General features: G+C 49.8%; 1 protein-coding gene across 1 annotated transcript; it reads left to right on the forward strand.

Annotated features, from left to right (window-relative positions):
* Positions 1 to 2,255: 2,255 nt before the first annotated feature.
* CRYBB2 (crystallin beta B2) lies at positions 2,256 to 10,932 on the forward strand. Its single transcript, XM_007947939.2, has 5 exons — positions 2,256 to 2,309; positions 5,851 to 5,969; positions 6,826 to 6,958; positions 8,185 to 8,327; positions 10,764 to 10,932. The coding sequence occupies exons 1-5, from the start codon at positions 2,256 to 2,258 to the stop codon at positions 10,930 to 10,932; spliced, it is 618 nt and encodes a 205-aa protein (XP_007946130.1).
* Positions 10,933 to 16,187: the final 5,255 nt, after the last annotated feature.

The following is a 16,187-nucleotide window of genomic DNA, read 5'->3' on the forward strand; positions in this document are numbered from 1 at the left end:
AGCTCTCGCTCTGGGCCCCATCTCAGAAAAGTACCGGGGAGAGGAAGCTACCGCAGTACCCAAACAGCTCCCAGCAAAAGGGGATTCCCAAGCCTCTGCTGTAAGTACCTGCAGGATAGTGCTTTGTATAACTGAATTCTCACCACCCGTTCACAGATAGATAGGACGGGGCTCTCTAGTTCTGTCCCCATTCTACAGAAAAGGAAACTGAGGCACTGAGAGAGAAGGTGGCCACTCAGGACCTCAGTGCTGGTAAGCCACAGTGCTGGCACCTGAGCTGGACCCACCAGGCTTCATCTTTAGGCCAAGGATGCTGATGGCTGGGGAAGAGGGTGCTGGGAACTCAGGCACCTGGACTGCCCTGGAGGTGTTGTGTGTGTGGGGTGCTTGTTGGAAAGCTCTGGTGGCGTAGTGCCTAAGGCATTTGACTGCTAACCAGAAGGTTGGCGGTTCAAACCCACCAGCTACTCTGTGGAAGGAAGATAGGGCAATCTGCTTCCGTAAAGATTTACCACCTTGGAAACCCAAAGGGGGTTGCTATGTGCCAGAATCGACTCAGTGGGTGTGAATTTTCTTTCTTTTTGGTTTTTGGTTTAACTGAATTTCATCCTTCTTGGGGATGTTAAGTCCTGGCCTCTAATGTGGAAGAGGGTTCTGGAAGCTGGATGTTATCTCTGGAGAAGGAAGCCAGGTCTCCTCTCTTGCCCCTGGGGAAATGTCTTCACTGCTGTCCTGTGGGGAATGAGAGGAGTCTGACAATTTTCTAGGTTTTTCTCAAAAACCAAAAAACTTGTCATCAAGTGGATTCCGACTCAAAGTTACCCCACGTGGCCAGGTAGCACCGAGCTCCCTAAGGATTTTTTGGCTAGAATCTTTATGGAAGCAGATTCTCAGGCCTCTCTCACACGGTGCTGCTGAGCACTGTTGGCACCACACAGGGACCGTGATGTTTTCACCAGCCAAGAAATTCTCTCCCCTGCACTTCCACCGTTACGCCTTTGCATTCTTGTAACGTAGCATTCCACAGCAGACACGCTCCCTGATGGAACCTCGTGAGACTGATGGTGGAGAGGAGAATTCTGGGTACGGGGGGCAATGGAGAATTCTGGGAAGGGGGAATGGAGAAGCTGTGGTGGTGCAGTGGTTAAAGCATTGGGCTGTTAACCAAAAGGTCAATTGTTCAAACCCACCAGTCACTCCGTGGGAGAAAGATGAGACAGTCTGCTTCTGTAAAGATGTTATATAGCCTTGGAAACCCTTATAAGGCAGTTCTACTCCATTCTAAGAAGCTCTGGTGGTGTAGTGCCAAAGGCAGTGACTGCTAACCAGAAGGCTGGCAGTTCAAACCCACCAGCCACTCCATGGAAGGAAGGTTGGGCAATCTACTTCTGTAGCGATACTGCTTTGGAAACCCAAGGGGGGTCGCTAGGAGTCAGATCTGACTCAACGGCAATGAGAGGACTCCACCCTAAGGGTCCCGATGAGTCTTATTGACTGGATGGTAATGGGTTTGGTTTGGTTTTTGTTTGGGAAGGGGGATGGGGATCTAGCAAAGGAGCTTGACATGGGGGAGAGGCAGGGGTTACAGGGGACTCTGTGAGATCTCACACTGGGAGCCGCAAGCCGGACACGGCCAGTGTGTGGGTTTGGCTTGCTCCACACCCTTTGCTTTTAATCAAGAAATTCCCCATCAAGCAGAACAGTCTGGTGTTGATTCTCTGTGTTCTGTGTGGCATCAATAGCCTGCAGCTTGTAGACGAGGAAGGAGCGCTGGTGGTGCAATGGTTAAGGCCTTTGGCTGCTAACCGAAAGCTGCTCTGAAGAAGGATGATGAGGCAGTCGGCTTCTGTAAGGATTTACAGGCTTGGAAGCCCAGTGGGGGTCGCTGTGAGTCTGAACTGGCTCAATGGCAGTGAGGTTGGTTTCTTGGTTTTGTAGATGGGGACCCACTTGGGACCCTGGGTATCACCATTTCTGTAGTGTAGACTTATTTCTGTGTCTATTTCCTGCATGTAAAGAAATGAAGCTGATAGTGGGTGTTCAGGCAGCTGCTTGTAGACCCCAGAACTCTAGGACAAGCTGAAACCAAGGGGAAGAGGGCAGGATTTGGGGTTCAGTGGAGTGGCCCCGAGCCTCACCCACCACCAGGAGGGTGAGAAAGCCCTGGCTCAGCACCCAGTGCTCCAGGAGGGGGGCTCCTAACTTCTGGTCCTCATCCACCCCTTCCAGGTTTTTCCTGCACCGGGAAGTCCACCATGGCCTCAGACCACCAGACCCAACCGGGCAAGCAGCAGCCCCTCACCCCCAAGGTGAGTACCTTAGAGGCGGCCAGCTGTGCACCTCTCCCAGGCTCAGTTTCCTCTTCTGTGAAGTGGGCTGGTATCTTCCTGCCAGGCGCTCCCCCTCCCCAGCCCTGCCCCTCTCTGGGCCTCAGTCTCCTGCTTCTGCACACCAGTAATGAATTCCGTGGGTTCTAGTGTCAAAACCTGCACTTTCTCTGCCCTGCCCCTTGCAGCCTGTTACTCATGGGGACTCCCCAGTTGCAGCCTGAGGTAGAGATGGTGAATGAGGAAGTATATTATATACAGCTAGCTCCATACCTGTGAGACTGTGAGGCCTGGACCAGACCCTGGACCTTGACTTCCATCAGATGGGGAGAGTTATGGAAGTTCCACCATAGGGAGGTGGGGACAAGCCAAAGAAACGGGGCTCCACTTAATGCCTGACACATGGTGAGAGTGGCCCCAATGCTGGCTTCCAGGCCTGCTCCGCTGTCTCATCTCAGCATCGAAGCTCTTCACACCCGGTCTGCCCCAAACTGTCACCACCCCACTGCCTGCCTGGCCTCCTGTGCCACTCTGCCCACTTCGGGAGCCCTGGGCATGGATTCCATCCCAGAACTGTCTTTCTGTCCACCTTGAGGTCTCCTGGGCGGGGAAGCTGAGCTGAGGTAGCCCCTCACCCCACTCACCCCTATTCCATCCCTTGGGGGCTGAGTTTCTAGAGGACAGACTATAAGCCAACAAGCAAATACATGATGTCAAGTAGTGAGAAGTGCTAGGAAGAGATACAAAGCAGGGTAAGGGCTTTGTAATAGTCAGGTAGGTGAGGAATGGTAGTCAGGGCAGGCCTCTCTGAGGAGGTGACGCTTGACTGGAGACCAGTGAAAGTTGGGGGTGGGGTGGGGGTGAGGCAGAGGAAACAGCACAAAGGCCCCGAGGTGGGTATTAGCTGGCTGAGTGTGGCAAGGCTCAGAGCCCTGCCCAGTGGAAATACAATGTGACCACATTTATACTTCAAAATGTTATAGTAACCGCATTCAAAAGTAAAGAGGAACAGGTGAGATTAATTTTATATTGTCTTTTATTAAACCCAATAGATACAAAATAAAAGTTTTTTAACATACAAGCAGTATAAAAATTATTAAATATATATATATATATATTTTTTAAGCTGATTCTTAAAAATCTGATGTGTATTTTACACTTGGGAGCTCTGGTAGCATAGTGCCTAAGGCACTTGACTGCTAACCAGAAGGCTGGCGGTTCAAACCCACCAGCCACTCCTCGGAAGGAAGATGGGGCAATCTACTTCCATAGTGATACTGCCTCGGAAACCCAAGGAGGGGTCACTATGAGTCGGGGCTGACGCCACAGCACATAACAACAACAACAATTTTACACCCATGTCGTTGCTGTTGTTAAGTGGTGTCGAGCCAACTCTGACTCCTAGGGACCCCATGTGAAACAGAACCAAACATTGCCTGGTCCTGGGCCATCCTCACAATTGTTGCTGTATCTCAGCCCATTGTTGTAGCCACTGTGTCAATCCATCTTGTTTCACACATCTTAATTTGAACTAGTCTCATACACTCAGTAGCCATATGTAACTCATGGCCACTGTATCAGACAATGTGGATTTAAAGGATTATGTAACACATATAAAATTGTCCGCTGCCCGTATGTCAGTTTGTCATACTGTGGTGGCTTGTGTGTCACTGTGATGCTGGAAGCTATGCCATTGGTATTTGAAGTCCCAGCAGGGTCTCCCACAGTGGACAGGTTTCAGCAGAGCTTCCAGACTAAGACTAGGAAGGAAGGCCTGGTGATCTACTTCTGAAAATTAGCCACAGAAAACCCCATGGATCCCAACAGAATATTGTCCGACCAGCCAACGTTCATTCTGTCATATTTGGGTAGCCTTGAGCCAGAATCAACTTGATGGAAGCTAACAGGCAGGTACAGTTTTAGCCACCATTATGCAGATTAACACTGGGAGCTCTGGTAGCATAGTGGCTAAGACACTTGACTGCTAACCAGAAGGCTGGTGGTTCAAACCCACCAGCCACTCCTCGGAAGGAAGGTTGGGCAATCTACTTCCGTAGTGATACTGCCTCGGAAACCCAAGGAGGGGTCGCTATGAGTTGGGGCTGACTCGACAGCACATAACAACAGCAACAACATGCAGATTAACAACAACAACCGTTATCATACCAAACTCCTGGGCTCCCCGAGGCTGTCCAAATGCGCAGAGAGCCTGACCTCCCTTACCCCTCCCATTCCCGTCAACGCTTGTTTCCAAGGCCAGGGCAACAATGGACTTGATTTTTGCTTCCATACTCCTGACTCTTTGCAGTAGCCTTGCAATAGGCATGATGCCCATTTTACAGGTGAGGGGACTGAGGGAATCGTCACTTCCTAGGGCTGCACAGCCAGATGCAGCACAAGAGACGTCAGAGCCCACGGATGTCACCTGATCTCATCTGTGGCTGGTCACTGACCATGAAAATGGAACTGAGCTCATGGCTTTTGTCTCTGAGCCTGGTTGAACTCGCCCCTGTCTTTGTCTAGCTAATCCCTAGCCCGGGAGAGAGAGGCGTGTTTACGCAGCCCAGTGCTGACCATGTGGATTCTGCAGCTGCCCCTCCTGGCAGTCCGCTCCAGGGCCAGGGCCCCAGGAAGAGTGGCTTGAAAACCTCCTTCCGTATTCTCACTGCATTCGTGAAAGGTGCAGCTGGCCTCTTACTTTACACTTGGCTATGACCTTGGGTGGGTCTCTTCACTTTGAGTTCCCATGATGGGGATCCTGCCAGCCCTCTACTGTGGGCTGTTGAGAAAACCAGGTACGAAAAGGGGAGTGAAGTCCCCTTACATAGTATCTCAAGGGGGAGGCCATAAGGGAGACCTGGAAAGTCCAGTGGGGCTTCAAGAAAGGGCGTGGGTGTGTGTAGCCTTACAGGTGAAATGAGGGTGAGGAGTGTATATGAGGAGCACTGGTTCTGTTCTAATCCAAGCAGAGGCAGCTCAGCAATGTGGTCTAGCACCTTCCTCCTCCTAAAATGGGCCATGGACCAGCACCACCTGAGAGCTGGTTAGAAGTATAGAAGTTGGGGCTGCACCCAAGCCCTGCCATTTCAGAATCTTGCATTTAATCAATATCCTGGGTGCTCTGTGTACACACTAGAGTCTGAGAAGGGCTGGTGTAGTGGACACAACATCAGACAGACGGGGACTCCTATTCCACTCACTCACCACTTGGGATCTATGGCCTCTCCCTTAATTACTGTAATTACTCCTCCCACACCTAGAACAAATACTATGTGCCAACCATTGTACTCCCCTGAACCCTTCCAACAGCCCCATGAGCTATGTCTGCCTTTCTGTCTCATTTTACAGATCTCACAAAAGGTCTCACGGCTGGTACATGGCAAGGCCCGACTGTCTGCCTTTATGTTTGGTTTGTGACTCTGAAGGGTGGAGCCCTCTAACATCCTCCCAGACTCTGCACTTCCTCTGTCCTGTTCTCACTGCTCCTCACCATGACGGAGTTAACACTGTCTTCTTGTTGCAGATCATCATCTTTGAGCAGGAGAACTTCCAGGGCCGTTCGCATGAGCTCAGTGGGCCCTGCCCCAACCTGAAGGAGACTGGCATGGAGAAGGCAGGCTCTGTCTTGGTGCAGTCTGGACCGTATGTACCTGGGAGCCACTCCTGTACAGGGGCTGCTGGGGCTGAGGCAACTGGGCTGTGGAACTGGGGGAAATCTGTCCTCACTGTGCTCCTAGACTGTGGCATCAGGGAGCCCAAATATGGGGACTGACAAGCTGTGGAGAGAGCTTGTGCTTTGGGAGTCAGACTGAGCTGGGTTCAAAGCCTGGCTCCGCTACTTCTTGGTTGAGTGACGTTGGGCCAGGATCTCCCCTCTCTGAGCCTCAGTTTCCTCCTGTATGAGGGTATATCCTGTATGAGGATGAGGGTAACTCCATCTTCCTAAGGATGAAAGGGAGGACTCACGGCTTTGGAGCACGGGCTCTGTGTTCCTGTATTTGCTGTGGGTGGTCTTTGGGGTTTCCATCTTGTTTCTGGGTTGAGCTCAGGTCGTTGAAGTCAGCATGGCACAGAGTTCTGGTTGAATGAGGTGGTTCTGCAGTTGGCTTCACTGTGCTTGAATTCAAATGGAGCTATGTATCCTTGACAGGAGCCCTGATGGTACAATGGTCAAAGCGCTCAGCTGTTCACTACAAGGTCGGCAGTTCAAACCTACCAGCCGCTCTATGGGAGCAAGATGTGGCAGTCTGCTTCCATAAAGATTTACAGCATTGGGGACCCTATGGGGCAGTTCTACTCTGTCCTCTAGGGGCACTGTGAGCCAGAATTGACTTGTGAACAATAGGTTTGAGGTGGTTTTTCTCTGTTTGTCTTTAAATGTGCTCTTGTTAGGATGTGCTGGGAGAAGTCCTAGACTGGAGCCTACAGTCAGGGCCCTACTAGAGGAAGCCTGGAGCGAGCCTGACCTTCTCTGTGTGTGTTTGTGTCTTGACCACAGCTGGGTGGGCTACGAACAAGCCAACTGCAAGGGCGAGCAGTTTGTCTTTGAGAAGGGCGAGTACCCCCGCTGGGACTCATGGACCAGCAGCCGCCGGACAGACTCCCTCAGCTCCCTGAGGCCCATCAAAGTGGTAAGCCCCTGTTGTCACTGTCCTCTTCTCTTTGCCACCTGGGAGGCCCCAGCACCAGGAAGCAGCCTTCACCCCTGGCATTGGACCCCTTCTGATTGGTGGCAGACTTCCCTGCATAAGTGCTTTCTGCTCCCTGAGCCCCGGTTTACAATGGGGGTGCCGGTGCCCACTGTCCTGAGATGCCACTGTCCTCAGCCTGAGTGCTGTCACGCTGTACAACTCTAACCAACCAGTTGCTGTTGAGCCCAACTCGTAGTGGCTGCATGTGTCCCAGAGCAGAACTGTGTTCCGTGGGGTTTCAAGGGCTGATTATTTGCAAGGAGATCACCAGGCCTTTCTTCCCAGGTACCTCTGAGTGGACTCAAACCCCCAACCCTTTGGCTAGCTGCTGAGTGCATTACCCAGTTGTACCACCCGGGGACTCATGGCAGCTAACAAGAAGAACAGCTGTAAACGTTAAAAGCAATTCAGGGTCAGGGTGGGGAGGGGTGGAGGTGGCTGGCTCTTGTTTAAGCCACTGTGAGCTTCCGGTGCATCTCCAATCTTGATTCTTGCTATTGCATGAGCTCACGGGAGGGCCGAGGGCCCAGCCATGTCCAGTCACACCCCCAAACCTCCCAGCCCTGACTAGTCCTTATGGAATGTTGGAGAACATTGTATTCAGCATCCCACAGATCTGGGTTCATATCTTGGCCTTGCTACTTGCAGCTGTATAATTGCTGTATAACCTTGGGCCAGTCACTTTATCTCTTTGAGTCTCAGTTTTTTCATAGGTTACATGAAATAAGACTTGTTTAAAAGGTTAAATAGGTAAGCAAAAGTGTCTGGCACACAGGGACAAGAGACGAGGCAGAGAGGTGGAGGGAAGAAAGTCAATTGTCTCCAGGCTCTGCTAGTTACACACTGTGATCTGGTTAATCTGTACAAAAAGCCTGTGTGTGTGTCTGTGTGTGTGTTCACACCCACCATGTATAAGAGGAAGCTGAGGCTGTGGTGGAGAAATGACATTTCAGAATCAAATATTCCCAAAAGTATAGAATCTGTGAAAATGTGTTACATGCAGATGGCCCAGTAGGAACTCAAGGGACCACTCTTCACTCAATGGCAGTTGTCATAGATACTCATGTGGTGGGTGCATTGGGTTGCAGGCGGAGTATGCAGCATGAGGATGGGGTGGGAAGGCCCACCCTGGACTCCTCACTCACCCTCAGTCTCCCCATCAACAGGACAGCCAAGAACACAAGATCACCCTCTATGAGAACCCCAACTTCACAGGGAAGAAGATGGAGATCATTGATGATGATGTGCCCAGTTTCCACGCCCACGGCTACCAGGAGAAGGTGTCATCTGTGAGGGTGCAGAGTGGCACGTGAGTGCAGCCCCAGCCCCAGCTTGCCTTCCCCGCACAGGCTCTGGGGTCTGAAGTCTTGCTCAGCCCGGCTCTCACTGATGATCTCCCACGCGTACCTTCACTTTCTGAAGCCCAGGCTTCCAAGTGGGCTTGGACATCATCAGAGGTGGCTTTTAGTTCTGGCAGGTGTGGCCAGAGATGCCTTTGGAGTAAGAAAACCAGAGCCTCCCCCTCAGCCACGTAGAGCAGGACAGTCAATGTTGGAGGCAGGCTGGTTGAGGCACAGGTGAAGCTGTGGGAGAGGTGGGAATGAGTCGAACGGTCTTAACAAATCTGTGAGAGGCAGGAAGTCCAGCCCATGCTGCTTTGCACTGCACAAGTTGCTGAGCTTGGCAACAGGAAGTATCATTTTCTAAGGAATTACATGTCTTTGGCACATGGGCCTTGCCCATCAGCCAAGGGGATTTCTCATTGTGAAAATTCTGGCTTCCATGGGGGTCCATGGATGGTCTTCGGGCAGTGGTGCACTGGTGCTGGTGCTCACCAACTTCCAAGAGATGACTTAACATTTCAGAATCTTTATGAACTGGTTGTTCAATCACTGGTATCTTGAAATCAGCTATCATAGGAGAATTTACACCACAGGAATTGGCCAATGCTACAAGTCAGGGCTGTTTTCTTCTCAAGAGAGCCAGTTTACTAGCACATGCTGGCTTCTTGGGGTCTGGCAAGCTCCTAAAAAAGTTCTGTATTAATTTTCCCATTCATTCATTCATTCATCAGATCCTATCATATGCCAGGCACAGTGTGAAGTGCTCAGATAATAGCCTAGGTAGACTGAAAAGAGCTGGCTTCTACCTTTGTGGAGCTTACAGTCTAGCTTTTGGGGCAACTATCAATCATATAAAAATCCACACAAGCCTAAGGTACTTCCCTGAGGAAGGAAGGGACTCTTGAGCTGAGAATCAAAGAAGAATAGGAATTATAGGGGAGAAGGGAGGAAAGAAGGGCGTCAACAGCATGTGAAAATGCCCTGTGATGGGAGGAGCCTGGTGAGTTTGAAAGACTCTATGAAAACCAGTGTGGCTGAAGCACAGAGTTGTAGGAGGCAAGGGCTGAAGGAGTCCCCAGGGGCTGGCCAGGCAGACCCTTGCAGGGCAGGGCTTTGTGGTGTTTTCTGGGGAGAAGGCCTGTAGCTTTCATCAGATGCACATTGGAGTCATTGATCCTCTAAATGGTGCAGGGATTGAGGAAGTCTCCTGGAGTCTTCTCCATCCTTCTAGCCACACAGAAGGGATTGGCATGGGCATAGACAGAGGTGGACAATGGGCCTGCCTTCTTCTAAGCTTCAGACCACCCTTTGCTCTGATCCCAGCATCAGGCCTTCGGTGAAAAGTTGCTTTAGAAGGTAGTGAGCTCCCCATCAAGAGAAGAGAGAAAGCACTAGCATGGCTATTACTTAAAAACGAATCAAAACAAAACCCAGAAAATAGTAAGAGTTGGCAAGGATGTGGGGAATTCAGAACACTTGCACATTGCTATTGGGAATGTACAATGGTGCAGCTGCTGGAGAGAGAGTTTGGTGGTTCCTAAGAAAAGGTAAACATAGAAAGACCACATGACCCAGCAATTCCACTCCTAGCTAGATGCCCAAAGGAACTGAAAGCAGGGTCTCAGACACTTGAACACCAACATTCATCACAAGATTACTCATGATAGCTGAAAGGTCAAAACCACCCAAGTGTCCATCAACAGATGAATGGATAAACAACATGTGCTCCATCCTTCTAATGGAGAGTCAATCAGTGATAAAGAGAAATGGAGTTCTGATAAATGCCATGACAGAGATGAATCTGAAAATGTTATGCTAAGTGAAGTAAGGCAGACAAAACAGGACACATATTATACGATCCCACTTATGTGAAGTACTGTTGTTGTTGTTGTTGTTTGCCATCGAGTCGGCCCCGACTCATAGCGACCCCTCCTTGGGTTTCCGAGGCAGTATCACTACGGAAGTAGGATTGCCAAACCTTCCTTCCGAGGAGTGGCTGGTGGGTTTGAACCGCCAGCCGTCTGGTTAGCAGGCAAGTGTCTTAGCCACTATGCTACCAGAGCTCCCATGTGAAGTACTAGAATTGAGAAATTCACCAAGACAAAAGATGAGTGGCTACCAGGGGATGATGGGATTGGTAAACAGGGAGTTTGAAAAAAAAGAAATGAAAAAACTCATTTCCTTAAACAAATTTTTAGCTTTAGGAGGTAGTGAGCTCCCCATTAAAAGAAGGATCCTAGAGGGGTTGGGGGTGTCTCATTCAGTCCTGAGGAGGTGTGACATGATTGGGGCTTCATCTTTCCTGATGGCTTAAGGATGCTTCTCCCTCACCCCCAAATCTCCATCGACCCCTCCTTCTGTCTGTGTCTTCATGGTCCCTCCACCCATCTCTGACCCTGCAGGTGGGTGGGCTACCAGTACCCTGGCTATCGCGGGTTGCAGTACTTGCTGGAGAAGGGAGACTACAAGGACAGCGGGGACTTCGGCGCCCCCCACCCCCAGGTGCAGTCTGTGCGCCGCATCCGTGACATGCAATGGCACCAACGAGGCACCTTCCACCCCTCCAACTAGTTCCCACCAGACCTTACCGGAGGCCAGGGCTGCGGCCCAGGATTTTCCCACAGACTCCCTGGTGAATGAATAAAGTGTGACTCGCAACTTGTCTGTTGCTGTGTCTTTTATCCCCAGTGAGAGCTGGGGTGCTGTGTGTGTGTGTGTGTGTGTGTGTGCCCATGCATGAGAGAGAGAAAGAGAGAGAGAGAGAAAGCCAGAAAATGTCTGGGCTACATAGGACAACAGGGCCGTCATTGAGTCTTCAAGCTTTGCAGTTGTGTGCTCTTGGGCACATTGTCCAATCTCTCTGGGCCTCTGGGGCTCTATTTCCTAACCTGACTTACAATGCCTCTGCTCATAACCAAAAAAAAAAAAAAAAAAAAACCCAACCAAACTCACTGCCATCGAGTCATTTCAGACTGATATAGTGACCTCCCACTGGGTTTCCAGGGAGGTATCTCTGCGGAAGTAGATCGCCCAACCTTCCTTCCGAGGAGTGGCCGGTGAGTTTGAACTGCCAGCCTTCTGGTTAGCAGTCAAGTGCCTTAGGCACTACACCAGGGGTGGCAGCATTCACGGACCTCCTGAGTGAACACGTGGCAGCTGAACACGGTCTCCTCAGCGCCATTGTTGCCATAGAGAGTTGATTCTGACTCATGGTGACCACATGGATGCCCAGAACTGTGCTCCAGAGGATTTCAAGGCTGTACCTTTCGGAAGCAGAGTGCCAGGCCTATCAGGGTAGGTTTGAACTGCCAACCTTTCAGCTAGCCCGTAACTGTTTGAGCCACCCAAGAACTCCGACAGATGCCCCAGCCCTTCAAATGTACCCACTGCCTGCCATTCCCACAGTTTTGCTTCAGCACGTTGAGTCTGGGAGTTTTCTCCGTCTGCCCAAGGAGCCAGTAACCTTGCCTCCTTTACCACATTCCCGGGAAGGGGGCATAATGACACGCTGTGTGTTTGTGTGTTCATTGGCTCCATCTTTCATTATTTGGTTGCCTTGGTCATGGATTACAGCCATTGGGGTTTGGGTTCTGAAGTCTGACCAATCTGGGTTCAAATGGCTTTTCTGGGGGCCACCAGCCAATGATATGGCCTCAGGCAAGTCATCTTATTCTTCAGTCTCAATGTTTTCACTGGAAAAAAATAATCCTGTCTACTCTGTAGGGTTGCAGTGAGGATGGTGAACTAACCCAAGTGTTTTTTCTCTCTCTTCATCCTTTGCTTTATATATACTGCAAACGGCTGCTCCCAGGGTGCACCTCTCTTCACTTTGTGTTGGGTATCTTTTGATGTACTGGGTTTAAATTTTAATGTTGTCAAGTAGCCATCTTCTCCCTTAAGTGCTTTCTATGTCTTGTCTAAGAAATTCTTTCCAATCCCATGTCGCACATATATTCTCCAATTTTTTCTTTTTCCCTGAAAAGTGTTAAAGTTGTGCTTTTCTCATTGAAATTCTTAATCTTTCCAGAGCTGATTTTTTTTTTTAACATTTTTTTAAAAAAATTTTATTTTGATTTGGGTGAAGATTTACAGAGCAAATTCACTTTTCATACAGCAGTTCACATATACTTTGTCTCATGTCATTGACCAAAATTTACAATGCAACGGCTCCCCTCCCACTTCCTCCCCATAGTTACCTCTTCCCTGTGTCCATCCCTCCGTACTCTTCTGCGCCCTGAGCTGTCTCCCTGTGCATAAGCAGCCCTTCCTTCTCCCATGATTGTTCTCTCCAGGGCGTGTGTCTACTTGAGGTAAATGTTTAATTCACATGCCTGTACTTTGTTTGGCTGGAAACCACAGGTGTGGGTTCAATTCCAGACCTGCAGGGCAGCTAGGGGCCATAGTCTCAGTGGTTCCACCAGGCTCTATTGGACCAGCAAACCTGGTCCCCACCTTTTTTTTTTTTTCTCCCTCCAAATGATTTTGAGTTTTGCTCCACATTGTTCTCCCTCTCTATCCAGGATCTCCTACATCCCTTCCAAGTTCCAGAGCTGATTTTTGTGTATGGTAGGTGTTTTGGTTTTTCAGTGTTGCTCTAACAAAAATACCACAAATGGGGGTTTGAAGAAACAGGGATTTATTCTCATACAGTTTTGGAGGCTAGAAGCCCCAGTTCAAAGTGCCAGTTCTAAGGGCTGGGTGAAGGCCCCTTGAACTTGGGCTTCAGCTCTGCCTCTTGCTCTCAGCTCACTGAAGCTGGAGGCTTCTCTTAACTCAGCTGGCTTCTGAGGCCAACAAACCCAAGGTCGACAAGTAAAATGGCACAGTCTCAAAATTATCAGGCAACATGGCAGACCACTAATTCAAGTCCATTAACAGTCCCAAGATTGGCAGACAACATGGCGGGTCACCGAGATGGAGACTTGGCCAAATGCAGGATTCAGATGTGTCAAGGCACGAGCCCTTCCTCAAAGCTTCTTCTTATGTACTGGAAGCAGACCACATCCCCAAGGCAGCTACTCAGATGCTCACAGCAGATTCCCCTGTGGAGCTAGTTACCAGTCTCATCATGGGGAATAACTATATCCAGCTGCCCAGCCACTCAACCAGGCCCAGCCAAGCTGACACACAACTTAACTACCACAGTAGGCAATAGGGATTTCATTTCATTTTTCTTTTTAAAATTTATTTGTTTCCACTTTGAATGTGTTGTTCTGGACAACTTATGGAGTGGTCTGTTTTGTCACCACAATGTCAGCTCTGTCACGTGTTAGATTTCCGCATATGTGTGGGCTCTATTGATGGGCTCAGTTCCATCCCCTCAGTCTATGGGTTTGTGCTTGGCTAACAAAAAGGTTGGTGGTTTGAGCCCCCCCAAGTGGCACCACAGAAGAAAGGACTGGCAATCTGTTTCTATAAAGACACATGGGGTCACCATGAGTTAGAATTGACTTGACAACAGGGTTGGTTTTTGGGTTTAGTCTATGAGAATATCCCTGTGCTATTACTACTGTTTCGTAATGAGTCTTGAAACCCTCTGATATATATATATATATATATATATATATATGGGAGCTCTGGCAGCATAGTGCCTAAGGCACTTAACTGCTAACCAGTAGGTTGTCAGTTCAAACCCACCAGCCACTCCTTGGAAGGTTGGGCAATCTACTTCTGTAGTGATACTGCCTCAGAAACCCAGGGAAAGGTCGCTATGAGTCAGGTCTGACTTGACGGCAAATAACAACAATACACACACACATATATATTTTAGGAATGTTTTAGTTATCCTTGCCTCTTTATACTTCCATATAAAATCAGCCCCCTTCAAATTCAGAAAGATGGAGAATACTGGAGCTAATGTAAATAAAGTGGTTACCATGGAAGCAAGGACTTATGTGCTCAATAAATGCTACAGTGTTTCATTTGTTCATACATTCTTTAGCCAACCCTTATTGAGTGTCTGTTAAATCAGTCTTAGAAGAAAAACAACCAGAATGCACCTTGGAAGTGAAGTCTTTGGCTTGCCTGCTTTGGACATGTCATCAAGAAAGACTAATCTCTCCCTGTTTGGTAGAGAGTCCATGAAGTGACAGAAACTGTCAGTGAGATAGAGTGACACTATAGCTGCAACAATGGGCTCAAACCCACCGACAGTTGTGAGGATGGCCCAGGTCCAGGCACCGTTTCATTCTGTGACTGATAAGGTTGCTGTGAGTCAGAGCTGACTTGATGGGGACTAACCACAATGACATTCCTGAAAGTGGGGAGAGAAGGAGACACAAGGTAAGTGCAGTAGAGCCCCTGCCCCCAGGAAGGGCCCGCTCTGGGGAGCTTGTCAGAGCTTTGGGGGCCCTGGTGGTGGTAGGAAGGGGCCAGGGACAGCCAGAGAAAGCAGGAGTTACTGGACAGTTGGTGTAGGCTTCTCAAAGGAGGAGGGAGAATTTAAATTTGCGAGGTGAATCTTGGGAGCTCTGGTGGTGTACTACCTAAGGCATTCGACTGCTAACCAGAAAGTTGGTGGTTCAAACCCACCACTTAATCCTCGCAAGGAAGACTGGGCGATATACTTTCATAGAGATACTGCCTCGGAGGTGAATCTTGGGGAGAACACCACTCCTGGAAAAGGGAACAGCATGTGCAAAGTTGAACCAAGCCAGAGCTTGGTATGTTGCAGCGTTTCAGTGGGGCAGGTCCTTTCAGGGCATAAACACTTCAGAGGGTTGGCGAAGAGCAAGGTTCTGAGATCTTGGAGAAGGCTGGTGGTGGTGTGGGTGCTTGATACCAGGAGGGGTTGCTGTTATCAGTGGCTACCTGACAACCTACCTTAATCCGGTGGCATAATTGCAACAGTCTCGTATTTTGCTCAGAAATCTAACTCGGGCAGGATTCAGTGGGGACAGCTCATTCCCAAATAGTCATCTGGGCTGTTTGAGGACCGGGAGTGAGTCACATGGCTGGGTCCTGTCTCACTGTTCACTGGGGAAGGAGTTCTGGTGGAGTAATGGTTAACACATTGGGCTGTAAAGCAAAAGGTTGGCGTGCAAGCCCACCAGCCGCTCCATGGGAGAACGATGAGGCAGCCTGCTTTCATAAAGATTCACAGCCTCTGAAACCCCATGGGCAGTTCTAGTCTGCCCTATAGGGTCATTAGGAGTGGGAATCAACTTGAAGACAGTGGGTTTGGTGGTGGTTTTTTTTTTTTTTTTTTGCTTGACCGAGACCTCCAGCCACCAGGTGGCAGCAAAGCACCATCCTCGCAGCTCCCAGCCCACCTGTCAGGGCTGCTTTGGTCCTGATTGGAGCGTTGCAGGTGATCCCATAAAGATAAAGAAGAGCACCTGAGGCAAACTTTGAGGCCGCCCCAAACTCCTCCTGGTACAAAGCTGAAGTCCGGAGGCTTCTGACCCTTGGGAACGACGACAGGTGAGTGGCTTCTTTTCTCGTCCTGGGAGATTGGAGCCTCACTTTGCCAGGCTTCGAGGTACTCCTTGTTGCCCTAGGGCTGTTGTTGTTGTTGTTATGTGCCGTGGAGTCAAACCCGACTCATAGAGACCCCTCCTTGGGTTTCCGAGGCAGTATCACTACGGAAGTAGGATTGCCCAATCTTCGTTCGGAGGAGTGGCTGGTGGGTTTGAACCGCCAGCCTTCTGGTTAGCAGTCAAGTGCTTTAGCCACTATGCTACCAGAGCAGTGGTTCACAAAGTCCCAGGCCAGCAGCAGCAGCGGCAGGACTTGATAGAAATGGAGTTTCTCTGCTCCACCCCTTAAACTACTTGCGGTCAAGTGGATTCTGACAAGGCGGCCCCACGTGAGCAGAGAGAGCTGCT

This window comes from Orycteropus afer, unplaced genomic scaffold, assembly GCF_000298275.1.
Source record: "Orycteropus afer afer isolate SDZICR_OR568_19922 unplaced genomic scaffold, OryAfe1.0 scaffold00197, whole genome shotgun sequence".
NCBI classification, from domain to species: Eukaryota; Metazoa; Chordata; class Mammalia; order Tubulidentata; family Orycteropodidae; genus Orycteropus; species Orycteropus afer.

Coding starts and splice junctions, on each gene's coding strand:
- CRYBB2 (XM_007947939.2), top strand. CDS start 2,256: ATGGCCTCAGACCACCAGACCCAACCGGGCAAGCAGCAGCCCCTCACC. Junction 6,959..8,184: donor CCCTGAGGCCCATCAAAGTG/GTAAGCCCCTGT, acceptor CCCCATCAACAG/GACAGCCAAGAACACAAGAT. Junction 8,328..10,763: donor GTGAGGGTGCAGAGTGGCAC/GTGAGTGCAGCC, acceptor CTGACCCTGCAG/GTGGGTGGGCTACCAGTACC.